The following is a 27,147-nucleotide window of genomic DNA, read 5'->3' as shown; positions in this document are numbered from 1 at the left end:
GCACAAGGAACGAAGTAAGACCGCACCGCTCTGTGTCTCTTATCATGTTGTGGCAGTTCGTCTTGCTGGCTCATTATTGCTCACTTACACCATTTCCCACAGTATGTGGAATCTGCCTATTTGTTATTTTTGTATGTTATTCCCTTTGGCAACCAGGTGTTCCTCCGTGAACACCTGCAAAGTACGTTGCCATGGCAGACTGGAGTTGCAGACCGATTTAACACCGAAATCTGCTGCACAAGGAACGAAGTAAGACCGCACCGCTCTGTGTCTCTTATCATGTTGTGGCAGTTCGTCTTGCTGGCTCATTATTGCTCACTTACACCATTTCCCACAGTATGTGGAATCTGCCTATTTGTTATTTTTGTATGTTATTCCCTTTGGCAACCAGGTGTTCCTCCGTGAACACCTGCAAAGTACGTTGCCATGGCAGACTGGAGTTGCAGACCGATTTAACACCGAAATCTGCTGCACAAGGAACGAAGTAAGACCGCACCGCTCTGTGTCTCTTATCATGTTGTGGCAGTTCGTCTTGCTGGCTCATTATTGCTCACTTACACCAATTCCCACAGTATGTGGAATCTGCCTATTTGTTATTTTTGTATGTTATTCCCTTTGGCAACCAGGTGTTCCTCCGTGAACACCTGCAAAGTACGTTGCCATGGCAGACTGGAGTTGCAGACCGATTTAACACCGAAATCTGCTGCACAAGGAACGAAGTAAGACCGCACCGCTCTGTGTCTCTTATCATGTTGTGGCAGTTCGTCTTGCTGGCTCATTATTGCTCACTTACACCAATTCCCACAGTATGTGGAATCTGCCTATTTGTTATTTTTGTATGTTATTCCCTTTGGTTTTGAGCTGTGAAGCAGTTTATTGCAAGCAGGCTCAGCTGTATGTATTTTCATTATGCATCAGAGCTGAAGCCTACGACTTAAGCGCTGGCCCAAATGGCTAGAGCTTAAAGAAACATTTACGAACAATCCGCAGCACTCAAGTTCTGCGCATTTATTAAGAGAATTTCTAGTTGAAAGAGACCTCGTGTATGTACACGTACACTATTTTACTATCCAGCCGCATGGTTAAATGCACAGGACAAATCTAATCCTGGTGTTGAGGAGGGTGAACATCTGTCCATGTTGTATGCAGAGGTGGGCGTCCAGTCCCTCTCGACTATGACCAGCCCATTATGCCGTCCAGCAGCTGCGGAAAGCGGTTCAGGTTTGGCTCCGGAAAGGTCCTCAAGCGACTTGGTTCCATTTCCTCCAGAGTGGCCTGCAGGTCTCTGCGAGTGCATGCACGCAGATCACTGACTTTTGAATGCGGAGAGGTATAAATCAACTAAAAGTGGAACAGCCAAATGAAGGATGGCTGTGAATTGAAAATCAATTGCAAAAACAAATTCCTCACTAGAGAGGTAATTTCATTGGACATCGCACCCTCTACCCTTCTGACAAAGCAGTGAGGGCATGCACTATTAAACTGATATCCTGCCTATTTTATAAGAGCATTCAACAGCATAAAGAAATGGCTCATGTGGTTATTTAAAAAAATGTTACTACAAATGTAAAATGACCGACCAAGAGCAAACCTGGTTGGGATATAAAGCAGACAGCACTTAAGTTTCTGTAAGACCTTACGACTTGTCAGGGTGCATAATTATTTGAGTTGAGGCACTTATATTCTGATATTCTGATGACGGCATCATTCTTTCATGCTACCGTCTTTTCCACTTCTCGCTCACAATGCTTTTTTTTTTTTGTCACAAAGTGGCATGCACAAAATAAGGTCTAAGCACGATCATGCCATTTGACGCTTTCTCACATTGATAGCCAATGATGGCAGCAACACGCTGGCACACTGTTTCAGCGCTGAAATAGTATCGGGCCACTAAATAAAGTAATACATGGAACTACAGTTGGAATAATTCACACATCACTATGTACCCATACATCAATTATGGCCTATGGAGGTCAATACCAGCTACTCACTTGCAAGTACAATAGAGCAGATATCCCTCCTTGTGTAACTGGCCCGCCAATTCACTCTGGTGGTTGTGGAGCAGCTTGTCGTTCACTACCGCAACCAGCTTCTTCCCGGCCCTGAGAGCTTGGAGTATGCTGCCCGCACCTGAAATAGCAGTTCAAATTAGTATCATTAAGGTACAAATGCTTGAGCCGCGAAGGAAAAAAAAAATTTCATTTCTTGCGACCTCTTGTCGAGGAAGGTTAGTTCACTGCCTCTGCCATTTCTTAGTTAAGCCTCTAACACGTAAAAGAATGTGGCACATGCAAGTGAAATATTGTCATATACTCAACAGTAGCACAAAACTACAAAAGTATGGGTTTCTCAGAAAGAAAGCTTACCTAGAGCGAGAACCAGGATTACTTAGAAAGAAATCCTGGTGCTGGGATCAAACCCAGGACCAACACATTTCCAGCACTATTGCTCATAGAGGCCACCATTTACATAGTGGACTTATGCAGAGCTGATTTTGCATACTCAGTGTCCCTGTACTTGTAGCTGTTGATTTTTAGCTTCGGTCTACAATCTGCTAGCTTCCTGGTAGGTTCAGATGGTATATAGTGACTATCCTAGAAAGGCCTTGGTCTCAGGTTCAACCCACAGGCCAGGACAAATTTTTGTTCGGCTGTGTAGATTCCTTTCTTTCGTCCTATATCGATTTACTTTGTAGCGCTGTGCTCCTGTAAGGTGGACGACGATGTTTTCCTTTCTTGAATCTTCCTCCACTTTGTAGATTCAGAACTGATTTGACACCTGAACATGCCCTTGAGCCTTTTTGTTAAATCCTTTAAAACAGCTTCATTCTTTGCACTATTGAAGAATGGAACTCTCTTCTGGGACTGGTCATTCAGAGTAGCAATTTTGATAGCACATTAAATTAACGTTTGATACACCTAAACCTGTTATGCGCGCAAATAAATTTACATTTTTGCCTGACGTTAATGAGTTCGCAGACAGTTATAATGTTATAGTACTCCGTGATGATCTCTGCATTTTCTCGATTAGTGCATTGTCCACAACTTGTGCTTTAATTTCGAAGGCCTGTTTGCAGCGTTCATGTAAATTGGTGTGTTATTGTTCGTACTGAAAACATGCCCGGCCTCATAAGGCCATCTGGCCTGCCGTATCTTGGAATATACAAGTGGCATTGTTGGGGATTGCTTGGGACAGCTGCTCCTGGACCACACATAGTACACAGGATTGCATATGGATGCAAGGACGAAGAGGGGGGTGGGGATCCAATTAACAAGAGGAGGTATGCATCTCTAATGCTTTTTTGTGTAGAATGAGAAAATGTGTACCAGGTCATTAAGTAAAATTACAAAAGCCGTTTCTGGATTTAGAAGAAATGAAAGGCGGCGTACATACACGATAGTGATCACGAACTCACCTCCATGACTTATCACCAGTGAAGCTTCGTTTATGTCTCTGGTTAAGGAATCCTTGAAGTTGTAGCTTTCCACAGATGGCTCAACGTGTCCTTCAACTTTAGGTGTGCTCCCTTTGCCTACTTGAAGGAGAACCTTCGTGTAACCTTGGCTATTCAGGACCTGCAGAAAAGACATCCAAGTTGTCCATTTAGAAGAACTTGGCTTAGCTAGTTGATACTATGCATTTAGTTATGTGCAATCGCTCGCGCAGCCAGTGTAAGATGCGAACTAACAGCTAGCACCTCCGGCGATACAACAGTCTCGATGAGCTCGTCGAAGGAGGTTGTTCCCACAGTAACAAACACGGTCTTCATTCCAAGGCTACTGCTTGCGCTGTTCCATCAGAATGGTATGTGCCTGCGTGGAGAGCCAGCGTCGACGATGTGAACAGCCAATATGATAAAAAGGGAAAGAAAGACATGCTTCTACAGCAGTATGTATACATGTATGTTCGATTAGACATAACTAGCCCATATAAGCACCGGGAAAACGAGTCACGGTCTGGTAAGGACTGACTGAGCGCGACGTCAGCCGACATTTTTCGTCCACGTATGCCCGCAGAGATCAGTTGCGTTCGTATACCTTTCACAACAGTCAGGCTTCACGTTACTCGCGTACTGCGCCGCGAATGAAATACAAGCACAAGGCCTCAAGCTGTAGTGTTGCGCGTCGATTACGTGATGCAACAGGGCTTCGCAGAACCGCGTCAATATCAACCAAAACCAAAACTCCGCGTTTACGTGCCGCCAGCGCTAGGGTACCAGCGCGCGCTGCGTACGCCTACCCTCGTTCCAAGGAAGCAACCGTCGCTAGAAATAATAATAAAAAAAACAGAAAAAAAAAAAAAATCGGAAACTACGGTATTGTGTTGTTCCCGTGCCTGCCATGGCGGAAGGGTGGATAATCGCTCCGTGGTGACAATATTTCTGTGCTGATACTCCGGGCTTGCCTGCTCACCATTGGCTTTAAGATTGGCCCTGCTATGCATTATCTATAATTGGGGTAAGCAGCACGATGTTTTCGTCTTCGTTGTCGTCATATTTCGAGTGTTTGCCGGGAGCGTCGATCGTGGTAATGTTGATGGAACGCCGACCTCAGTGTGTGTAAAGTGAGGACGCTGAAAGAAATTTGACAGAGTTGGTCAGCTCTTTTATGTTGTCCTAAGCGAAATGTCGATACATCGACAGCACGGTGTTAGTTCTGACGCTATCGCAGTAATTGGCAAAAAAGCTGGTCGCATCCTAGCCCTTATTTTGCGAATATCGGAACCTGCTGAGGTCTTATCTTGTGCAAGGATTGGTGTTTTGTAAGCACGCGATGCACGAAGGCCCAGATTCTATGGTTCCCCTGGCTACGTGACATTTCTTGTGCATTTCATCCCAGATTTCTTCAGGATAGCCACGCCGCTAGACACATCGTTTCCTCTGTTGCTCTTGTTTGCCAAGTGACAGTTGTTTAACTCTCTCATTCGACGCTCCTTTTTCTTTTTTTCTGCCCCAGCTTCGGCTTTCCGTTCTCTTATCACCGCTTGTCCGTGCAGCGCTGCTAGCCTTTGTCGATTGCCTACTAAGCCGGTGCAAGGCCCCTTCTAGTTCGCTGTCTCCGTGCTACGCCTGCACATCGTGAATCACGTCGATTGCCTCGGCTTCGCGAAGCGATATTCAATGCGACTTGGCTAGGGTGACGCTTTTAGCTGCTCTGCTCGTCGGCCCCTGTTGTCTGTGGAGTTGCTTTGGTAATAGTTGTTCCGTTGGCGTTCGAAGAGCGGTTAGAAAGACGCAGCCGACCGCAAAATTGCTTGCTTGACCGCGCACATTTTTTGCTTCACCGCAGCTGTGTTGGCTGGGTCGGCGTAGTATTCGGCCTGTGAAGCCACGTTGTTTTCCTTTTTGCCCAAACTACTTGGTATCTGACTTATATTAGATGTGTTTGGTCTTTGTTGTTCGCCGAGTTTAATTATGATACCTCGGCCACAGTAAAAGCTTTAAAAGAAAATATGACGGGCAAGGCATCACAACAGTTGCGTTCAGTGTTTGTCGACCTTTTTAATGTCTTTATTGCTTGCGTAGTTCCGGATGTTGAATAATCACGTACGTCGCAACGAACTAAGTGTTTTTTTCTCTCTTAGCAAAGCAAGCTGTTGCCCTTAAATTGTTTAGCAAAAGCACGCTGTTGCATTTAAATTGTGGAGCAGTATTCAAAACAGCACTTCTTCATTGCTTCAGTACCCTGCTACGTTCTTTGACTGCATTTCATATGCAAGTTTGCTTTTCTGCTGTTTTTTGGCGAACATGTGTGTGAGGGCAGTGAAATCTGTTTTATTGCAAGTTTAACAAGCATGATTTAGTAAATTATTGTGGCTGGCAGTTGGACTTGGCTGCAATTTCAGGAATACGCTGATAAAACATTACAGAGTTGGGCATTGCCACATACAGTGCACCTGCTGTGTATTTCACACCACCGTCAATACATGCATCAAGATGTAAGTGGTGAACTGGGCTTGTTGGTTAGGGTTAAGATAAATCATTTGTACTGATGAAAAAAAGGATGAACAAGTAGCCTGTAGTGCTCTCGGCACTTATGCGTGCTTCTTCCCATTTCAACAATATTCAGTGTATCACTACTTGTTGCTGGGCCAGATGGTTCATACAATGACGCGAGATTTTCTCTTAAAATTGTGGAGAAAAAAACGTATCACGCTTACCACTACTCTGCTCTCGCTCGAATTTTGTAGAAACATCGCACTTTGTGGTACAGATCACTCTACGTAACACTTGCCAATGCCTGGTTTTTAAGAAAGAGAAAAGCCATGTCGTCTTCGTCTGAGTCTCTCAGATCTTGAAGGCCACGCTTCGCTGTATGGCAGACAACAGAAGTGACATAGCCGCCATGTTTTTAAGAATAGGTTGTTGCGAGGGGCACAATGAGGGGCTCAACTTAAACCTTCTTTTTTTCTTGACAAACCAGGCAAGTAGCAGTGCTATGTGTTATATTGAACGTTCTGGACTATAAGATGCAATCTTTCTGGGAAACAGTAGCAAGATTGAAGTCTTTATTTATACTATTTTAAAATAAACATGCACATACTTGTTTTGTTGCAACACGGCACTCTTTCTTGACCAGTTTGTTCTTGCCTCATATTGTTTTGCACCCCTATTACACCAAAAACAAATGGTGGGATGGTTAATGAAACCTTTATTAAATGAACAACGCTGCCAACCCACGCAGGTTATGGAGGACCAGCTTCTGTCTCCAGGTGGTCAGACTGCCCAATGGAGCCATTCCTCGAGCCTCGTCAAGGGCCAACCAAAGGCAAGTTTGCTATCCATTTGGCAAGAGTTGCTAATGTGTTGGTGCACTGTCTTGCTGTTTTCCGCTCAAGCAAAAAACAAACAAAATTCACTTCCTACGTTTGAAGGCTGAACTGTTGAATTTCTGCTGTTTTGACAGTAGATTCTGTTGCTTACTTGGTCCCAATGCATTATTGATGGAAGAGTAACAACATTTTCATCATTTGTCTGCAGGGGACCGTTTTCACTTTTCAGGGCGTGCTTTGCAATTTTCACGTTGCATTTCCTGTGCAAATGTTTTGTTTCGGCAGGCTGTGCAGTGAATTTTTGAAGTGAAAACACTGCCTAGCTTGTCACAGTGGTTCCTGCTGTTCATGTGACTGGTTAGGTATATTATTGCTTCTGCTAAGCTGTGTTCACAAAATTTATTGTCTGCCCATTTTGTTGTGCAGTCACTTTCTCCTCATGGCAAAGTAGTTTTGTGAGGTTTTCATTATTCCTTGTTAATTGGGGATATCTTCAGCAGCAACAATTTTGGCCGTTAATGTCGCTGTCATTTTGACCCGTCTTACATTACCTTTTCATTTAGCCACGTTCACTATTCATGTACATTTTTCCTTACCCTCTGGGTGCTAGGTGCTTTTCGGAAGTGCCATAAATAAAATTTTTCTCTTTGTAATACACCAGCAGGCTTTAAATTTATATGCTATTTATTCACGATACGTTGCTGAGGATTTAACCAATTTCTCAACTTGAAAATTTATAAAATAATCAAGATTTACGCTAGTTATTTTAATTAAGATGATTAGTGTTCCTTAGGCAATGCGGCCTCTTCGTCACTGTCCCTTGAAGACATGTGCATAAGCAACGTTAAAGTCCCCTGAATGAGAGTTTGTAAGCAGTTGTTGAATTTCTACATTGTTTAAAGTTATAAAAAACATGCGAGCTTTCTTACACCGGTCCACCACATTGAAAAATGAGAAATGCAAGCAGCACTTGTAGTCAATAAGCTTTGTTGTACCATCTCTCATATAAAAAGAAAACATAGCGAAAAATTTTTGTTGAATGAACTTCTGGGTATAGATGGCGTAACCAGTCTATAGATGGTTTTACATTCGCAAATTTTTGTGAGCTTGGCCATGTGTGTGTATTGCCAGTAAGGTCAATGTACAAGGGCACGACACAGAGGTAATTGGCTTCGTCAGCATTGTTGCTGTGGGAAACAAAAGTGAAAATATTGTCTGGAATTGCCTGCATCAACTATGTGTACTATCGCAAGCAAGAGTTTGAAGACCAGTGAGAAGCTATATAATGTGGTCACCCAGCTTAGACTTGGGATGTGCACATGGGACTCCGTTTCAGATTGCGTGTCTGGGCTGAAAAAAAAAAAAAGAATCCTTTTTGGGTAGCATTTGTGCTCTTGGAATGCTTGTGACTGCGGAGAACACGCTACGAGTGTATATAGCATGCATTGTGTAACACTTGGTGTGTGAGATGTTGTAAACAACTTCCTTTCTGCATGAGCTTAATTTCTCATGTTTCGTTTCAGCAGAGAAGTTTTCAAATGAGCTCGCATACCCTAAATTTTGCAGCATGGTGGTTGTGCTGCTCTCCCCCCTAAAGTGTCTGCACTCACATTATTGTCTGTTACCCATATCATTAGAGGATTGTTTTGAGTTGCCTCTACCTTTTCACTTAAGATTTTACTGGGACTAAAAGCTTACTGCATCATTGTTTTTTATCTGCAAATCCTGATGCTAGCTAGCAGTACAAGCGCATTAGAAGCAGCAGTGGCGGCTACCCGATCTGTATTTTCTCACTCCAAAGTTTTTTTTTACTTTCCACTCTGGACACCACGCACAGACACAATAAACATAAGTATATACACTGGACAGAGTTTATTATATTTTTAAAGAGAAAGGGGTAGCCAACTAAAAATTATTTCTTCTGGTATGTATAGCCTACCTGCTGTGGTTGCTTAGTGGGTGTAGTGTGCTGGGCTGCTAAGCATGAAGTCGCGGGATTGAATCCCGGCTACAGTGACCGCTTTTCGTTGGGGGAGAAAGGCAAAAACACCCGTGTACTTTGATTTAGGCACATGGTAAAGAACCTCGGGTGGTCCAAATTATTTCGGAGCCCCCCACTACAGCATGCCTCATAATAAAATTGTGGTTGCGGCACGTAAAATCCCATAATTCCATTTTTTTTATGGGTAGCCTATGCCTAGAGAATCAGTATGTTGTTGCGTGCTCACCTCTCTTCAAATTGGTTTGAGTTGTTTTTTGACGCTGAAAAAATCCTGCTGACTTCACTGACCTCTTCGGCAGAGTCTTTTATCAACGGTGTGTGAAATGCACGTGAATGACATGTGTCTCAGTATTGCTACTCTTTCCAGGCAATGCTAACAACTCGTGAGAAAAAAAAAGCTCTTCTTCTAATTTACAACCTTTGTCAGGGATGGAAACATTGCTACTTGCTTGCAGAGGTCACAAGTGTATTTCATTCACTCAGTAACCGAAATGAGGCCAAGCCGTGTTCACTCAAAATTGGAATCAACAGCCGTCATGTGCAGCAGCGCTTATACTTGGACTCTCAGGAAAAAAAGAAATGAGGCTGCACTTCACCAGAAAGGTGAAGCCGTACTATTAGTGATAGCGGAAGTATAATATAAAAAGACGAGGGAAGGTAAGTTAGTGTTACTTGCCGTGTAAGTTAGTTTAAGGGCTGCACCCCCAAGTTGACAGCCAATAATAATAATAATAATAAACAGCAACCGAGAAGCAATTGTGTTTGGTGTACTGATTCCGATCGCGCTTTACGGCGAATTTTCACATACGACATGCTTTCACCCATTGCTACTAGATTTGCTTTGACAAGTAATTACATTACATTGCGTTATGGAGTTACATTGCTTTATGCTAATAATTCTAGCCATAAGTTGTGTTTAGAAATTGTTATATACTGGGTAATTCTTATATATGTTATGTGAAGAAGACGCGCCTCGCAACACAGCCGCATCACCAACGCGCGGCTCGGCTCGCGCTGTTGATTGCTGGCGTCCTTTTGGACATTGCTTTGAGCTGCCTCGCCATTCTCGGTCGCTGTGCCTTCGCATTAGGAGCCGCCAATAAACCTCTTCTCAGTTATATCTTATCTTCTCAACTGACCTTTCGTCAGGAAAAGATTTCTTTATTGTATTTTTGTCTATTAAAGCGTTCAGAAGGCATTACATGGCTTTTTTTCATTGATGTGTATTTGTGCGACTTAATGTGCCCAAACACACATATCTCCCTAACGTGCTTAACTGAATGCGCTTGTTGCACGGCTCAGTCTCTTGGTAGTGCAAGGGGACTCTGACTGAAATCGAATGGTCTTCTATTATGAGGTCTTGTATATACTCATATAATGCTGTTACTTCAGTGAACAGTTATTCGAGGTCACACAAGGTTTCTTCAAGTGCAACTGTTACTAAAAGTATATATATATATATATATATATATATATATATACCATACGCATGTGTCTATGCGTGCGTGTTATATATATATAACACGCACACACAGACACATGCGTATGGTATGAAGGTTGGACAAATATATGTACTTTGTCATTCTCATGGTAGCTGAATTGCCCCAGTCCCAGAGTTTACTCTGGTAATTTTAGTATGGAACTCTATGCTGAGCACAATCATAAGGTCTGATCCTGTCTTGAAAAATTGGTATTGTTTCCCCCTTCAAAATTCTGACTGTCGACTCGCCACCATGGGAGGTAATTTAAAGCCATAGTTTAAAAGTAGTAGGGAATATCTTTAGAAGCATATGTAGAGGGGGTGCTGTGGCAGAGCCAACCTCGGACACACCAGCGTTACCCGTCGTGCAGCCTTCCCCAGCGTGTTGTGTGCATTTTTGTGTGTTTGTCCACGTGAGCCTGTGTTCAGTGTCATCACCAGTTGCAAGAAAAGCCAGATTTTCGCATGCATGCATCGAAGAGTTCTTCAGGGCCTCAAGTTTTGACAAAAGGATGAAACTGCGCTGAAGCACTCAGGTTTTCGCTTTGCTAAAGGAATGTGAAGTGTTCTGAAGGGAAAGTGCCTGAGGACAAATGAATGCATAAAACGTAAAACTGTATGCTATCACAATACAGGTTTCTAAGTGCCGTCTTCCATCTACATAAAGGTGTGGGTTCTCTGGGACCATTTGAGTTCACAGTCCCATAAAAACAAACCGATCTTTTTTTTGTGTACATGCGCGAATGAAAAAAGAGCACAGATGTTGCACCTATAAACTTAGCTTTCCCGCTGCGAATGTTTATGCTACATTAATTAACGTGTGAACGTGCATCAGAAATTACATTTCGTGTCCAAATATGAATCACGCTGACTGTTTAGCATGAATACTTGGGAACATCAGGAAAGCATATACAGTTTCACTGATTAGATTCAGTTGCATTTGGCCCCGACATTACCACTTTCAAGGTCGCTTTCTTGTTTAGTAAAACACATCAGGCAAGCATCTTGCATGATACTTTGAGCTGTTATAAGTGAAATAGAAATAGTAAGCATTGTAAGTGTAAGTGGCATGTGTAAGGGATGTGACGAATTTCGGCATTTCAGAAACAGACGGGGACACATTGCAAAAAATATTTAAAAAAATTTTATAGCAAGGAACGGTTCTAGTAATAGGGCCCCTCACCAGGTCTGGCCATTTTGAGCTGACAAGTGCAGCACAAACATTGGTTGATAACAATCGTGTCTGCAAAGTATTACGTTGCTACGCGCCATGGAAAGACCTGAAATTTCAAATCGAACGCCGTTTTTCCTTCTCCTCGCGGCTGCCGGGCTCCAAGCCAGACGGTGACGTAGACGTGACCCTGAGCCTACGTGGTCATGTCCGCAGTGTGACATTGCTCGTGGTGTGGCATGTGACTTCGAGAATTATTCAAGACATCTGTTATCTGTGTGATCTGTTGCTTGAATTGACGAATTGAACTTTACAGAAATAATAAAACATGCAAACGGAATGTCTGCATGTTTTTTGTTTTACTTCGCACTGAAGAAAGAGAGCTGTACTTCCGCTCCGTCTGTTTGTTTCCACGGTCGTGCAGTCACGTGCATAGGTACCGAAACTATGTCATTTTCTACTGTGCTCCAGTGCGTGATCATGCTCTGCGATCCGCTTGTTCTGCCTCAGTATTCGTGTAGCACTGAATTATACCGCTAGTCATGTTTCCTTGTGCACATCGTGCAAAATCGTGCACTGCGTGAACGAGACAACAGCTTGCGCGTGACGCCATCAACAGAGAGCATCTTGCTTGGCAGTGGAGCCCGCCTGCTGAAATCATGGGTTTGTGGTACTGAAATATTTCTCTCTGCTATTAATGAGCCGATGTGAAAATTTTTTGCAGCAGCACGCTCCCTAGAAAACACGTAACAACTTCCAGCATATAACCAAAATTTGCTATGGGCCCTGCAAGAAAAACGAACAACAAGGTAATTTCACACACCATAAATCCTATGCACGCACGAAGAACTCCCTCAACTATACAATGTTCTTCAGTTCAACTGAACAAGTGACATGTAGCCACAAGAAATTGGAACGTTCTGACCGTTGCCAGTAGTGTTAGCCCAGTGGGGCATAAGACGTCAGCCGCCATGGTTCTGACGTGGAGTAGGCATCGGCCTCCGTTACAAGAGATGGGGTTATGGCTCTCTACCAAGACCAGCGTGGCACAGGATGTGGTCTTGGCCAGTGCGGTGTTGCGCCACTGACGTGGTCAGGTGGTTGCTTCTGTGACACTGGACAGTGGCCGGTCATGTAAATGTGGGGCTTGACTAGGCCCGTGGAGCAATGCCACAGTGACGTACCCAGGGCTCGGGATCTGTATCTGCTGCCGGCCATCTCCAGGTTGTCCCATGTCCAGTCCGGGTCCCTGAAATTGCTTCTTCCCGTCTCCGGAGCACAGCTAGAGGTGCATCTGCCCTGTTCCGAGTCCACGCAAGCAATACCCCTTTCAGCAGCCTTCGCCTTCATTTTCTTCCTCTTCTCTTGTGCTTGACGCATCATGTGTCCCAGTTCAGTCGTTTTTTTCACTTTGTCTAATAAATGCTTCCAGCTTCGTTTCACTGAGTGGCGTCGTCGTCTTATTCACATGCACCTTCACACCTTTTTCACCACACGTGATTAGCTCTGTCACTCGTGACAGGAGATGAGCAACGTGAGAGTCAACAGAAGAATCGGTTATGGCGAGAGCCAGGAGGTGGAAGCATAGTGAAAAAGAAATTGAACTAGTGGGTTGCAAATTGAACTGCAACCAGGAAAGCTGTGATCACGTTAGAGGTGCATGCATGCAAGCTCCACGATAGCAGCAAAGGTACAGCAAAGGTACACTTCACACGGTGCACACTGCGTATCCGCTGCTCTAGCTCGTCATGGAGGCACGGCCGTGTTGAGAAACAAGGCAAATAATTTGTTCTGGTGAACAGTTAAAATAATTACTCGAGCAACTAACAACTTAACAGCTCATGCCTGAAATTACGCAGTTGCAATGTAAGCCTGTGCAGTGCTTTACTATATATGTTGGCTGGAACAAAATTCATGACAAATGCCTTTGCTTCACCCTGTGAGGCATTGCGACCATTGTGCTGCTCACTCAATAAAACAAAATAAATAAAAGAAACCTGACAAAGTCATTGTTATCTTGTAGTGACTTCTTGCTAAAAATTCTGTTCTTCAAGCTGCACCCTTGCAACATCGAAAAAAAGAAGTTACCAGCACTAAGGCAGATGCGTGCTAATGATGTTTCTTGTTAACAAATCCTTATGATAGTGAAACTCTTGGCAGTTGTCACTGTGAAGTTCTTAAGGTAAAATGTTATTACAGGTCTCCCAAGAAGTGGTTGCTGAAGAAAGTCCGCCTCCTTCACTGTCATCCATATTTGAGACTGCGTTTGGCGCCACTGTGACGCAGTCATCGGCTGAACTGCCAAATGGTACAGAACACGCATTTGACTTTTTGCCTTGGCGTACTATCTTTCGTGTGGTGACAGGTGTTTGAATTCGCTAATCGTGACCATCGGCATTAGTGGCACGTCCTTGAAAAAGGAATGCAGAATGCATTTTTAAAACATTTCAAATAAAAACACTTGGTGCTTTCAGTGTTTGAAATGTTCACTTTTTCAGTTTAAAGCCTGAGCAGAGGCACAAAAGAGCCGGAGGGGGATTTCTGGCTGATCACTTTTGCACAATTTCTTGTGACTCTGCATCGAACATGCGTTTATGAGCAATAGTGCTCCTGCTACTATGACAAGATGGCATGCTTGGCACTGTGTAAGGAACACTAAGCCAAAGATGCCATTGCGTTTTCATTGGAGTCATGCAAAACCTTGAGAAAATAATTCTCCCGCCGGAAGTGATCAACCAAGAATACAGCCCGTGTCTAAGGAGCAGTAGTGTATTTGAAGTGCGACTTCACGAGGCGCTCTTTGTTGGCATTGCAATTGCTCAGAACAATGGTTCGCATCCTGCTGACATTGAGGTAGTGGGCTTTAGTTGTGTGCAGTTCATTTCTGTGCATGCAGGGTGTGTATGCCAGCTTGGGCTGTGTTCAGCTTGGAGGTTAGCTTGGGTGCCTTTGTCCACTCTTCTTTCCCCGCTGCCGCAGCTATGCCTTCTTGCCTCTCAACCGGCGCTGTTTTGTTTCTGTCTCCCTGTTGCAGTTCCCGAGATGCCTATTGAATGTGGCTCTCCTCTCTTTGCCTCTGCCGACGAAGATGCCGACAGTGCATCCATTCGGCTAGACCACGGAAGTCTCCGTGGCAGCCGCTGTAACTATCGCCGCACCACCTCTCCGCCACCGGCGGTTCCTCCGTACTCCCCTTACACCCCACCTCCAGCACCGCAGGAGTTCTCCCCCTTCTCTGCGCCCCCTTCTCACCCGCTCCTCTCCCTGACTGATCTTCGCATGGACATTCGGCTAGCCCCGAGAAGTGGCAGTGCGACGGCTTTCTTGTCTGCCGCGAACGTTGCCCCTCAGAACCAGGAATGGCATCCAAGCAGCATCGTCACGCCGGGCATTGTCTCGACCAGCGTCTACACTTCGAGCGTGGTTTCGCCGGACGTTGCCTCGCCCTGTCTGGTGTCGGCGGGGGGCCTAGAGAGTGCCGAGGCGCGCCACCGCAAGCGCCTGCTCAGTGAGGGCGAGAGCAGCCACTGCAAGAAGGAGAAGCCGCGCAAGGTGTATCCTCAGGTGCCCTCGTCCTACTCGGCCTCCATGTCATCGTGCCGGAAGGTAGACGGCCGCCGGCGGAGCTCCGAGAGCGAAGACGGCGTGCCTGGTGGCAGGCGTGAGGAGAGGTGTGGCTCTGAGCAGAGAAGTGGCCGCGTGTCGCCGTCGCCGAGTGAGTGCTTGCCGGATTAATGTGAAGCACGTTGCACTTCTGATGTCGGTGTTGAAAGCACAGATTGCTTTAAAGGCAGAGGTGAATGAAATGCCATCAGTCCTTGTGTTCCTGCTCTGCTTTCTTCCTTTATGCTTTAGTCTTTATCCCTGTTATGCATGCTTGCTTTACTGTTGGTTCACTGAAAGGCTGTGAAAATAAATTGTGGTACAGGAAGTGGTTAATCCAGATTTGTGCCGATATTTCGGGTAGTGGCTTCATATTAGTCTTCATTGCCTTCCTCCTGCAATTCGTGTTCTAGTAAAATTGGCAGTTATATCCTGGTTGTTTTGTATTCTTTCAGGTGCAGAAACAGCAGCCGGGGCAGCTCAGCAGGGTGGTGCTTACAGAAGGGCTACGAAGGCGTCATCTGAAAGTGACAGTGATGCAGACATAATTGTCACCCCACCCAGGCCCCGTTCTGGCCATCAGTCTAGGCCACTGTCGCAGGATCCTTGCGGCCAAGATCACAGCTATTCGGAAAATCGGCCTGTTAGGGAGCATCGGAGTCACCGTAGGGGGTCATCAAGGGATCAGCCGAGTAAGCTGTGTGTTTTAGGCATTTTTGTCTGGCACCCAGGGCACGGGATTTGTTGTGGTTGCAAGCAGCAGATGTGTGAAACAGTCCTGTTAGTTGACATTAATCACTAACAGCAAAAGAAGTGCAACGGAAGAACAGCACATGACAAATAGCATTTCAGTAACAAACAGGCAGTAGAGCCTCTCTCCTGTATGTCGTTTGGCTGTTGTTCTTCTGTGGAGCTTCTTTACCCATGAAAGATGAAAACATGCCTCAGAAATGTGAGGCTGTCTAGGAGGTTGGCATCCATCCTCAATGGGAAAATAAGCACAGCAAAAGAAAAGCAGAGGAGAGATAATTCACTCTGTTATCTGTCGTCGGCTGTTCTTTTGTTTCTCTTGAGTTTCCGTAATAGATAAGTCATTCCCTTTTATCTCCATTCTCATTACTTCTTTTTGTCATTGGCATGTGTTCCATTATTGTCGCTGTCATTGACCTGTCAACATGAGAAGTTAAATAGAAAAGAGCTGAAATAAAGGAATTATGAAGTTAGGCCCATGTGGGCGCACTCACATTAGTATTGCAAGTAGCTACTCCTAATAATTTGCTAACTAATCTGATTGTTTCGGTTTTCTAATATACTGAACGATCTGTGACCAGTGACCCACCCACATGGTTGTTGGCACAGTTCCTGCCTTGGTGGGCAGCACTGGACAGACATGTCTTAATTATTTTTTTGTTGCAGGGGAGATTACAAAACCGTGGCTGAGGGACAAAATTTTAGGGGAAATATTATTTTATCGCTTTCTCATAAGCCAGCAGCACAAAAAGATATTTTAAAGCGTTTTGCGCTTAAGTACAGCAGCATTTGGTATGGATTGGCAAGTAAAGAGGGCAGCTGATATTCTTGTCTAGGTTTAGGAGCAAGAAGTGAAATTGGGCATGTCATATACCTAATGCGTAGAACAAATTACTGGTGATCTTTTAGAGTAATGGAATTGGGTGCAAAGGTAAAGGAATCACAGCTGATGACAGCGGAGCATCAGGTGGTGTGATGGATGAGGAATAATACAGTCGTAGGGTGGTACCGTCTTATGCAAGGTAGGAAGGATGCAAGGTAGGAAGTCGTCACACAGGCTGATGATGATAATGGTGCATCTGTTCTAGTGAAATTAAATGTTTGGCATACTGGTGGATATTCATATTGTGAAACAGTGTTGCTTATCCCTTTGTTGTCCTTGTCTCCCGTTGCTGTGTGTTTCATGAGGCATTCTCTCCTATGCTAGCCAGACTTTGCCGTGCTAACTGCTAAAAGTGAACCTTTTTGGTGTATGGCTGCTAGATGATAGGAAAAGGCTGGGGTCTTGCCAGTGGTAAGCTTAAAGGGCCCATCACCAGGCCCCATATCAAATTTCGGTTATATGCTGGAAGTTGTTACGTGCCCTCTAGGGAGGATTCTACTGCAATAATTTTTGAAATTGGTTCATTATTAGCCGAGGTAGAAATATTTCAGTGCTGCGAACCCATGATTTCAGAGGCGAAAGCCACTGCCAAGAGAGACACTCTCTTCGCTTGCCCCATGTAGCCTCCGCAATTGAAATTCCTTCCTTGCATTCGGAGCTTAAAGATCGCATGATCGTCACGGGTGCTGCCTTGATTCTTTTTCCCTCGCTTTTTTGCTGTGCGGCACACTTCCGGTGATGGTGTCGCAAGCGAGCTGTTGTGTTTGTCTCGTTTCACGCAGCGCACAATTTCCCGTGCTGTGCACGAGAACACCACACTAGTGGTATAAGTCAGTGCTATGCGAATACTGAGGCAGACACAAGCGGATCACAGAGCATGATCGCACACTGGAACACGGTAGAAAGCGACATACTTTCATTTTCTGTGACTGCAAAACATGGGAACAAGCAGACCAGTGGAAGTTCTCTCTTGCTGCGGTGCGAAGTAAAACAAGAACCCGCAGACGTTCGGTTTGTGTGTTTTATTATTTCTCTAAACTTTAATCGTCTGTTGAAGCAATAGATTACACAAATAGCAGATGTTGCTTTGAATAATTATCGAAGCCGTGTGTCACTGTGAGCGGCGTCGCAGCAGTGTGATGTACAAGTATGGTCACTGCTAGCGGAAACACGAGAACTCGTGGCAGCGTCCCGCAGAGTGCCACCGCCGATGACTCGTGAAGCCTTGGCAGACGACTCACCATAGCAGATGACTCCCCGGGCTTTTCGCCAATCGCTTTGATTGCACCTGTGCCGTAAACTTCACGAGGCGCCGGTGGTCAGCCACTCTGCGGAGTGATGCCGTGGGTTCCGTGTTCCCACTAGCAGTGGTACATAGGCGTGCTTGTGCGACATTTGTCGACTCTCCGGATGGGAGCGCGGTGCCCGCAAGGAGAAGCGCGAACGGCGTTCAGTTTGAAAGTTCAGCTCTTTCTGCAGCGCATACTGATGTAATACTTAGCAGATACGATCGTTAGTGCGCATTGTATGTACGGTGCTTGTCAGCTCAAAATGGCAAGACTTGGTGAGGGGCTCTTTAAGTAAGCTGATGCTGGTTGCTAGATGGGCTGCAGGCGCTGGCTGACCCCTTCTTTCTTTTATCTGGGGGCCAGGTACATCTCAGGGTGCCGAGGGAGGCCAACTAGAACCTGGGCAGCTAGGCCCAGACTGCATCTGGCCTTCGGCGCCGGATCTCCAGCTGGATTGCCTTATCAGTGATGACGATGACGACAGCAGCAGTGTGGAGCTTGTCAGTGTGGAGCTTCCCAGGTGAGAGGTGCTAAGGGTCATTGTACATTTAGCCTGAAGTGGAACCTGGCTCATATGTTGTTTTGAAAAAAAAAAAAAGGTAGGAAAAGCCTGAAAAAAGAAAGACAACATTAACAGCATAATATTTTGGTGCACAGAGTTTCCTGGAAAAATTACTAGAGGGAAATGGAAGGTGCTAGTGTCTACGGGTGCAGCAAGTATGGAGATCGAACAAGCATGGGATCGATGGGTAGTACATGGGTAGTATGTGGGTATAGTACAGTAGAACTTCATTGATACAATCCATTTTCGTACTGGCACTAACGTTCGTGATTGAGAACACAAAAAATGACCTAATACATGCAGTCAAACCTCGATGTAACGCACCTTCATTTAAGGCATGCGGGGTATCTTGGAGGTAATCTCTCTGCGGAAAATGCAAAGGGCGAATGGTTGGTGCCTTCATGCATATTTGGTTATTCCCACACGTCTAGTGTTGGCGGTCGTATAATCTCGAGTCTCCGAGACATGGTGCGAAGTGCTCGCTCGCATTGTGACTGCAAGTTTGTGGTCATCGAGTGAGATCTGTTGTTAATGTTAGCTTGAGCGCGGCTGACGCTGATATAGCCACGGAAGATTACTTTGTGTAGTTGGCCCTCATTGCTATCGCCATCAGTGCCCCGCCTTTCTGACGAAACTGTGACTTTCTTTTCTCAATCTGGGCCGTATCTTTTTACACGTTTGTTTTTAATTTGTAGGCGTCCACTGCGGGCACTAATTGCAGTCGGCTATGGCGTCCAAGATTTACGGTGCCGTGCAACGGAACTTGGCAAATCTTGGATGCCGTGAGCTACGTGGACGCGTTGCTCTCGGCACGATCTGCGCCGCGCGTGCTAGTGCTCATAACTGTGCTATCGTGACCCAACCTTTCTGCAGTTTGTTTATAAGTGCTTACTAACAAGGTGTTATCCACCAAAAATGCTCTGGAGTTCGTGAAGTTGTTTTTAGTGCTAAATCGTTAAAACCTCAAATTCATGAAATTTGTAATTTAACGAAGTTTTTCGCTGCAAGTACAACTTCGTTAGATCGAGGTTCGACTATAGTATACACTTCTCTTTTACCGCCTAATACGTTCCTGGAAAATGTTATCTTTCAGCTCCAATGTTCATGACATTGCTAAACTGCAATCGTACAATATATTTTCCCAGTGCTAGATCCTACATGAAGAAAAATATGCGCGAGGCACGCGTGATCAAGAGCATCCGTGGCAGCGTCCCCACAGTACTCGCGCGCCTGTGCCATGCTGGCACGCATTCGGTTTTCTTTGCTAGTACCAACAAAACTTGCATTCACAGCTGTCAACACCAACCCTATATGATAAGCATCTTCACCTATATGTTTTGCAGTGCTTCTGGCATAGGAAGCTTACTGCATGCTTTTAATAGGCATTAACCCAAACGTGGTGCCGTTCCTCGCTGCAGGCGGTACGAAGTGAGCGTCATATTTCGCTCTGGCACCATCGTATTCTGGCGCGTTTCTTGTTGCCGTCTCAATGCGCTACACAATAGGAAAACAATGCAGGGCGTCTCGGTTTGCTCAAGCCCCGCCAGCTTCAAGCATCCATCGGAGTTCCGTGCTGCAACAACGATTGTTGTGAAGCGGGCACGTCAAAACTTCCAAAATGCCCCGCCCAAAGGAGCTGCTGGCCCAAGCAGAATCCGAGCACTGTAAACGTAAGCTTGCAGAAGCCGCGAAATCGACAACTTGCGTCTCTAGCTGCTCAGGCCCCACAACCTCGGCACGCGTGTGTTGGTGTTTCCTGCTGTGCTGCTTCATGCAATGTTTCGCATTACGTAGATGTCAGCTGCAGTAGAATCTGCCAATTCTTTAGTGACATCGGATTGTACGTTTTCCACATTACAGTCGCCGACCGTTTATTCGGACCTCACGGGGATTGTGGAAATGTCCGAATAAACAGGTGTCCGAAAAAAGCAGATTAAGAAAAAAGAAATCCTTTATTTCCACGCACTTATTCGGGCTTGGCAGCAGGCTTGAAGAAATGGTGAATGCGCCGTTGCACGCTGTTCCATTTAGGCGCAATCAGATAAGCCTGAATCTCGGAGAGGGTCATACGGTCACTATAGGCGGCTGAAAGCACAGTCTCTGCTTGTACACGCTCCGCATGCGATGGCAGTGTAGCACATGGTGCGTCATCTTCCGACTCGGAGTCATCGTCCGGCGGCGCAGCAGAAACGTGACGAATGGTCTCGCCGTCGTCGAGTTCTGCGCATGTCAGTACAGCAGTATCAGCACCTGTGAAACTGTCAAATGAGACGGTGTCCGGAATCGCAATGCAACTACAGTGCAGTCCACTTATAACGATATCGAGAAAGACGAAAAATATGATCGTTATAACCGATGATCGCTATATCTGGACTGCAGTTATCAAAAAAAAAAAAAAAAATTACACGCGTTTGCGCTCTTTACCTTTGCAGCTCTGAACTCGAATTCGCTACTTGCTCTAAAGAATAGATGATGTATACAGCAGGCCGTGAAAAACAAACTTTATTTCTAGCGCCAATGACAGTGTCAAGGATTAGGCGCGCCGAAATAGTCCGAAATCTGCACTTGCTTTTGCGGCAGCTTCAGCTTCACAACCGCGGTGTGCATGGATTCCAGCTGCTGCGCGAACACTGGCGGCAATCTTTTAGCATGCACAAAATCAATTAAGGAGTCGATCGACGACAGTGCACTTTGCGTGGACATCGTGGTCGGGGTCAAGGAGCCACTGTCGATGTCGTCACTGTCGCTGATGCCGTCGCCACCGTCGCACAACTTTGCGTCTGTCAAGACAGCACATCTTCGGCGATCGCCTCGTCGGTGACCTCATCGCAGAACGAGGCAGCACTGTCTGCAGTCAAAAACTCCTCCTTCGGCACACCACCTGTGTCACCAGTAGGAACGAGCTCCCAGAGCTCGGTTATGTCGGAGACTTCCACCGGGTCGGTCTCAGCGGGTTGGGGAAGTTCGTCCTTACGCACAAAGCCTGCCTTCTTGAAGCAATTGGTGATGAACCATTGGTAAAGCACCTCTTCACCATCGGCGTACAAAGGGTCTCTAACCCCTTTTCCGCTGATCGGAATGGCCGCTGATAGCTCCTGCCTTCACAATCGCGGTGCTCCCGGTTTTCAAGATGGTTGATATCGTTAACTGGACGAGCTCATACTTCTTCACGAGGGCGCTCACCTTGAAGCCGCATCGAGAGTCCTGCAATATATCCATCTTCGTGTCAAACGACACATTACTTTGCGCTTTGTCGGCGCCATCTTCGAACTGGGTTGAACCGTTGGTTGCACGCTGCTTCGGTGGCGTCAGCCTGCTATCGCGAGAGAGACGCCGGATGATAGTGATCTAAGGAAAGCAAGAGACGCGGGACGGGCGCCGCCGCGCCGCATTGCTTGTCGCTTCTTTTTTTCTTTCTCTCTCTTTCGGAGCGACTGTGGCCGACGCGCATGAAGCAGCTAGCGCCATCTTGTGGCGCGCTGCGCCAACGTTGGCTGCGCCTACTCGTGCGCGGGCGGGGCGAGACGCGCTGCGCGGTAATGGCGGCAGATACGAACTTACAGAGGTAAACATCGCCTCGCCTCGACATCGTTCGTTTCAGGGAACTAAGCAACGCAAACGTTACGATTATTTGGCACGGAAAACGCCGTCCAGACTGCAAAATTTTGATCGTTATATCCGATATGCGGTGAATAACCTATCGTTATAAATGGTTTTTTTCCCCATAGACCTAATGCATAAAATGACACTCTCATGTCGACCCATCGTTATAACCGATATATCGTTATATGTGGTATCATTATAAGTGGACTGCACTGTACTGCGCAGGTCTCGGCAGAAAATTTTCGCCGTCAGTAGGGAGCACATCGGAAGGCGACAAATCCTAGGCCTCCCGGCACCCGCTTGCCGGCATTCCCCAGCGCAGTCTGCACGGGCACTGTCGGCGCCATTAGACAATAGACGCGATGTTTCCGTATGCTGCGATGCATCACTGCAACCTCGACACAGCACACAAAGCAAATGCCGTCACGCCGACACCAGTCGCACAAACGAAAAAGGTGGCCCACTCGCAGCGTCGTGCACGAAGAAACAAATCAGCTGCTGGATTGTCTTGACATGGCTTACTAAGCTGAGACCGGAACTGCTGTAACTACGAACCAGGCAGAAACGATGATGACCGGGGATCTGCAGTAGCATCACTTCGTGGGGCAGCAATGAGGCTCCATTCAAAACAAAAATGGCGTTCACCAAGTCGAACCATGCGCCGGTCAGAGTCGGTGCATGGTGCTCTCGATCGAGTTGGCTCAAGGAGTCTCCGAAAAATCAGACGAGAGGTTGCAAGGTGTCCGAACTTTTGGCATTTGTTATACATTATGGTCTATGGGGAGAATGGCGGTGCCGCGAAGCAGACCGAATAATCGAGCATGTCCGAATTTTTGGAGTCCGAAAAATTAGTCGGCGACTGTAGTAGACTTTATTTCATGTTTTTTTCCAATACGTATGACTGAGAAAAACATAGGTAATGGATGGTTAGTAAAGATAGGGGTCGTACATATGCAGTTGATGACATACCTGGGTTCCGTTGTGATCAAATTTTCCTTGCTTATTCTAAAGCCAGGCTATTTTTATAGTTTGTCATTGAAGCACCCTATTAGTACTGTTGTGTTCAGTCGTTCACCCTGCGACAACCTTTAGTCACGGCTCGCACGATTATGGAGAACGGGCCAACGGCCTCGTCAAAATGGTTCTCCACACGGATGAATTATTACCAGCGTGGGAATACCTCGTTCATGACAGGTTTCAGCAATTATCAATGATACGGCTGTCACCTGTCAGCAGCACAAACTGACGTGTCCAAGCCAGAGACGCGCTCAGTGCGATGATCCGGCCATCACCTCTCAGAGTACGATCGGCGTCAGCGCAAATGGCAACCTACCTCCGGATTGGTGGGACCTGATGTCATCGGCCCCCTGGCACCGGATTGGGGGAAGTGACTAGACAATGATCACGCAAGGCATAAAAGGAGCTACGGACGGCGGGAGTGATCAGCGACTAACACTTTATCATCAACTTTTCTGTATTTCTTTGCATGTTCTTGTACTTAGGTAAATATATACATGTCTGTCCAACATCCTGAATATCGGACCCAGCCTCACGTTCACTCACTCCTCAAAGGAAAGAGGATCCCACGTCTTCGAACCCCGAGTCGCAACAGTACCCAACTGCTTTAAAATGACGGTCCAAAAACATTGTTGAGTTTGCTACTTGGTCAGATTTGTAGTTTGGAAACCACGTTATTAAGCACATAGCCAAATTAGCAGCAAGAGTTTTTCACTTGGCGGCTGGTGTTCTCCTTTTGCATGAAGAGGCAGCACATAGTGGGTACTTGAGCTGATCGTGTCAGGCAGCCAGAAGCAACAGCAGGGGCCCCATGACAGTGCCCCCTTTTTACTTTTCGTATGCTTTGCCGCATAACACGGCTGTACTGCGGCGAAGCTGGCTTAAAGAACTGACAACAGCAATTTTTAGGGGTTCGAATATTTCAAACAGTGAGTGTCTTTCAAATCCAGTACTAACTAATTGGGATGGAACATTTGCACACTGCTTCTTCTCTTTACTCTGCGTGCGGTATAGTGATGGGTGCAGAACCAGTTCTGGAGCAACTGTTGGCAGTTCCTTTGGAGCTTAAATGGCAATGCGACAGTAATGGTCTAGCAGGCTTCATGCGTATATTTCACTCCTTCTGTTTTTATTTGACCTTCCCCCCCTTTTCCCATCTGTAGAAACTACCGTCGACCAGCCTCACGTCAGGCACTTGGCAATGGCGGCGGACACCCCTCCACTTCTGGTTCGAGCCACGGTGGTGCTTGCGATTTGTCACGTCATGCATCGCGGCGGTCCCCTTTGTCGAGGGGACCTCTGGAGCACTCTTTGGCACAGCAAACCGCCGGCGGCAACAGTCGTGGGCTCTCCCGTCACGGTGCTGCAGCAGCTGCATTTGTGGACCTGACACAGTCGGACGAAGAAAGTGGTGCTGCCGCAAACGGCAGTGCCAATGACGGGGCTGGTCTGCCCAGGGGCGGGCGAGGGTCACCTGTGTTGCCAACGTTTTCCTCGGCGCCATCTTCCGCATTGCACTTTGGGCACGTGAACGCTATGCATCCGTGCGGGTGAGTAAACAGCTAGGGATTGTCTGTGCCAGGCCTATCTGTGCGGCACTGTTATGCTGCAGTCACTTACTCATTCTCCATCACCGTTTTAACCATACGTCATTGAAATATGTGTGCCCAATTGGCTTCTTTGTGTGAAGTCTTCAAACTGAAGCAGTAGGCTCTGAAATCTTCCTGGTCCCTAATCGCTCAGCTATTTCTGAATCGTTAACCCCCTTTGGGATATTGTGTGCAAGCTTCCTTTTTCTTTTAAGGAAAGAAGAGCAAGAACAGGATGCTGAACGTCTTGTTGGGCCACTAAATGGCAAAAGTGTGGCATGTCTCTCACACTTACAACTTGGGTGCTTTATATTGTTACATTTGTATGCATAACCTGTGCCCAGACCTTCTACTATCCCCTGGTTTCTCTAATAGAATGTAATGGGAAAAGGATTGAAAAAGAAAAATAGTGGCATCAATTTGTGACTGAATTTGTTCGCGGTAACAGCATTCATTTCCTTGACTCACTGCATCGCCTCCAAGTTTGCACAATGTTCCTAAAGTCTCGTGGAAGCTCCCAGCAGCGCTGATTGAGTGTGCTTTTGCAGTGAATTTAATGACCACCTAGAAAGAATTCTATGGGCGACAAAATTTCCTAGATATGTGCCATCAAACTTGCGGTGAAAGCACACTGGTGTTCTGCTTACTTTCTTAACAAGGTGTTGTTTTATGCCAGAAGCACGAAAATAACTGGACTGCCGATGTATTTCTTTGGAAAGTGGCAATTAACATCTCCAAACTGGTGCCATCTTGAGAATTTATTCCAAGTGTATCTGCCTTGCAAACCCCTAACTACAATTTGTAAATTGCAGTGTGTGCTGTGAAGATCGGTTAAAATGTTATGAGTGAATTTTAGTAATTGGTCAATTTGCATATTGATTTCTCATGCAAATAATGTCTGCCTTTTTTAGCAATCCAGCTCAAGGATTAGAACTGTGCTGTCTGCCATAGGTGATTTTTTAAAATTGGTAGAAGTCTTTGCACGAACAGCAAGTGTATATTTGATTGAGATTTGAAGTTGTTTTTTTTTCAGCATGCTTGAATTGATTAGCTAATTTTGTTGTTTAAACATTACTGCACTTAATTGCCTAAAAAATTCACTCTGTTGCACGTTTGAGACTGGTGAGAGTCATTGTGGGAGCAGTTTTTGAGCATTTAAAGAAATTCTGTTTATGGTGTGCTTTGCATGTCACATTGATGAAAATTAGAAGTGCAAGGATCTTTTAATTGTATTTGCCATTTTTTTCACAGTTTAACTTGCTTACTAATATGCCTACTATGCTGTCTAATTATGCCGCTAAGTGCCTACTGATATGAAAACACTTTGACGCACATGCTTTAAGATTCTCCAGTACGAAATTCCAGCCCAACACCCTGAGAATATTACCAGGGAAATTATCAATGCCTTGTAACAGAAGTGGTGTAATAAATGTGGCAGTTGCCTGTGAGTGAATATGCTGCAAAAAAGAATTTGTTTCATCGCGGGTGGTGTGATGCAGCAACAGCTATACAAATTTGTGACTGCCGTGTTGTACTCGTGTATTTTTTGTTTTCGTTGCATAATGGCAAACAAATTGGCACTCATTGCACTGAATTTCTGTGTCCTTGTCAGAAAAGGGCTCACTTGTTTCAAGTACTGTCCTTGTTTGCCAAGATTGTGTTTGCTTTCTCCCGCGGCAGCGTGTCTGACGAGGGATCTCTTGTGCGCAGTGAACGTCCCCTCCCTCCTGGCAGAGAGCCGTGCTTCGTCCGCATGCACAGGGGCCTCCCCTCGTGCCCACTGCCGCCATCGGGGGGTAGCCGGCTACTCCCCAGCCACATGCACGGGTATCCCGCCCAGCCGTACGGGGTGACCCCACAGCCTCCCACGTCTTCTAGCCTGGTCTCTGGCTTTGCCAGCTGCCGGTTTCACGGGAGCGCTGCTCCTGCAGAACCACTGCAGCAGCATATCCACTGCAACGTTGAGAGTGGTGACTCCTGTGCACGCACCATGGTGAGAAGAAAAAGCCTGGGGCCGTATTCTGTAGCGGTTCGCTTTGGAACCGGTTCGGTCTGGCTGTTGCCATTGGTCGGCGCTTCGTTGTCGTCATCCCTGGTGGGCGGGACGACAAATTTTGTTGACGTCACACAGGTTGTCAATCATCTGGAAAGGAACCGGTTCCCTGCTACGAGAGGAACCGCGGAGAAGTGGTTTGCTCGAGAGTCGCGCGCGGTGGCGAGCATGATGTCGAGGGTTGCTAGGGCAACCGTGGCTGCCGGCTAGTCTCGCGCCAGCTGACGAGCCGGCACCTAGACGAGACGAGACAGAGACGGCAATGGCGGCTCCTTTGGTTGTGCTGCTGGCGAGCACCGAAAGACAACGACGCGACGAGAGGCAATGACGCGACGCGTTCGGCATGGCTGAAGAAGAGTTTCGAAGGCATTTTA

The 27,147-nt window shown here is 46.2% G+C and overlaps 2 protein-coding genes across 3 annotated transcripts in view; one reads left to right on the top strand and one right to left on the bottom strand.

Annotated features, from left to right (window-relative positions):
• Window positions 1-993: 993 nt before the first annotated feature.
• On the bottom strand, window positions 994-4,196 carry Alg13 (Alg13 UDP-N-acetylglucosaminyltransferase subunit). Of its 2 annotated transcripts, none has more exons than XM_050177626.3 (5): window positions 4,038-4,196; window positions 3,689-3,812; window positions 3,416-3,575; window positions 1,992-2,130; window positions 994-1,285 (listed from the first exon to the last, which is right to left on the bottom strand). In XM_050177626.3, the coding sequence occupies exons 2-5, from the start codon at window positions 3,767-3,769 to the stop codon at window positions 1,174-1,176; spliced, it is 492 nt and encodes a 163-aa protein (XP_050033583.1). In that variant the 5' UTR covers window positions 3,770-3,812; window positions 4,038-4,196; the 3' UTR covers window positions 994-1,173. The 2 variants fall into 2 exon arrangements, with proteins under 2 accessions (XP_050033583.1, XP_054926267.1); XM_055070292.2 differs by lacking the exon at window positions 4,038-4,196 and adding an exon at window positions 3,938-3,961.
• A 142-nt stretch (window positions 4,197-4,338) lies between these two features.
• Window positions 4,339-27,147, top strand: part of LOC126530302 (uncharacterized) — a 99,441-nt gene continuing 76,632 nt past the window's right edge. The window contains exons 1-8 of the mRNA XM_050177621.3: window positions 4,339-4,457; window positions 6,684-6,767; window positions 13,624-13,732; window positions 14,459-15,139; window positions 15,483-15,719; window positions 18,313-18,469; window positions 24,295-24,681; window positions 26,431-26,713. Coding sequence (XP_050033578.2) covers window positions 6,687-6,767; window positions 13,624-13,732; window positions 14,459-15,139; window positions 15,483-15,719; window positions 18,313-18,469; window positions 24,295-24,681; window positions 26,431-26,713 — 1,935 coding nt within the window. The 5' untranslated portion in view covers window positions 4,339-4,457; window positions 6,684-6,686. The remainder of the gene's footprint in view (window positions 4,458-6,683; window positions 6,768-13,623; window positions 13,733-14,458; window positions 15,140-15,482; window positions 15,720-18,312; window positions 18,470-24,294; window positions 24,682-26,430; window positions 26,714-27,147) is intronic.

The sequence above is a fragment of the Dermacentor andersoni genome, chromosome 5 (genome assembly GCF_023375885.2).
Source record: "Dermacentor andersoni chromosome 5, qqDerAnde1_hic_scaffold, whole genome shotgun sequence".
NCBI lineage: Eukaryota > Metazoa > Arthropoda > Arachnida > Ixodida > Ixodidae > Dermacentor > Dermacentor andersoni.
The sequence above is the reverse complement of the archived record's forward strand: the minus strand, read 5'-3'. Positions and strand labels throughout refer to the sequence as shown.

What these genes read in the sequence shown, in the direction of transcription:
- Alg13 (XM_050177626.3), bottom strand. Translation starts at nt 3,769, where the DNA reads ATGAAGACCGTGTTTGTTACTGTGGGAACAACCTCCTTCGACGAGCTC. An exon ending in TATCGCCGGAGGTGCTAGCT is followed by an intron (nt 3,576 to 3,688) that starts GTTAGTTCGCAT and finishes TCTTTTCTGCAG; the next exon opens with GTCCTGAATAGCCAAGGTTA. An exon ending in ACTGGTGATAAGTCATGGAG is followed by an intron (nt 2,131 to 3,415) that starts GTGAGTTCGTGA and finishes CTGCTATTTCAG; the next exon opens with GTGCGGGCAGCATACTCCAA.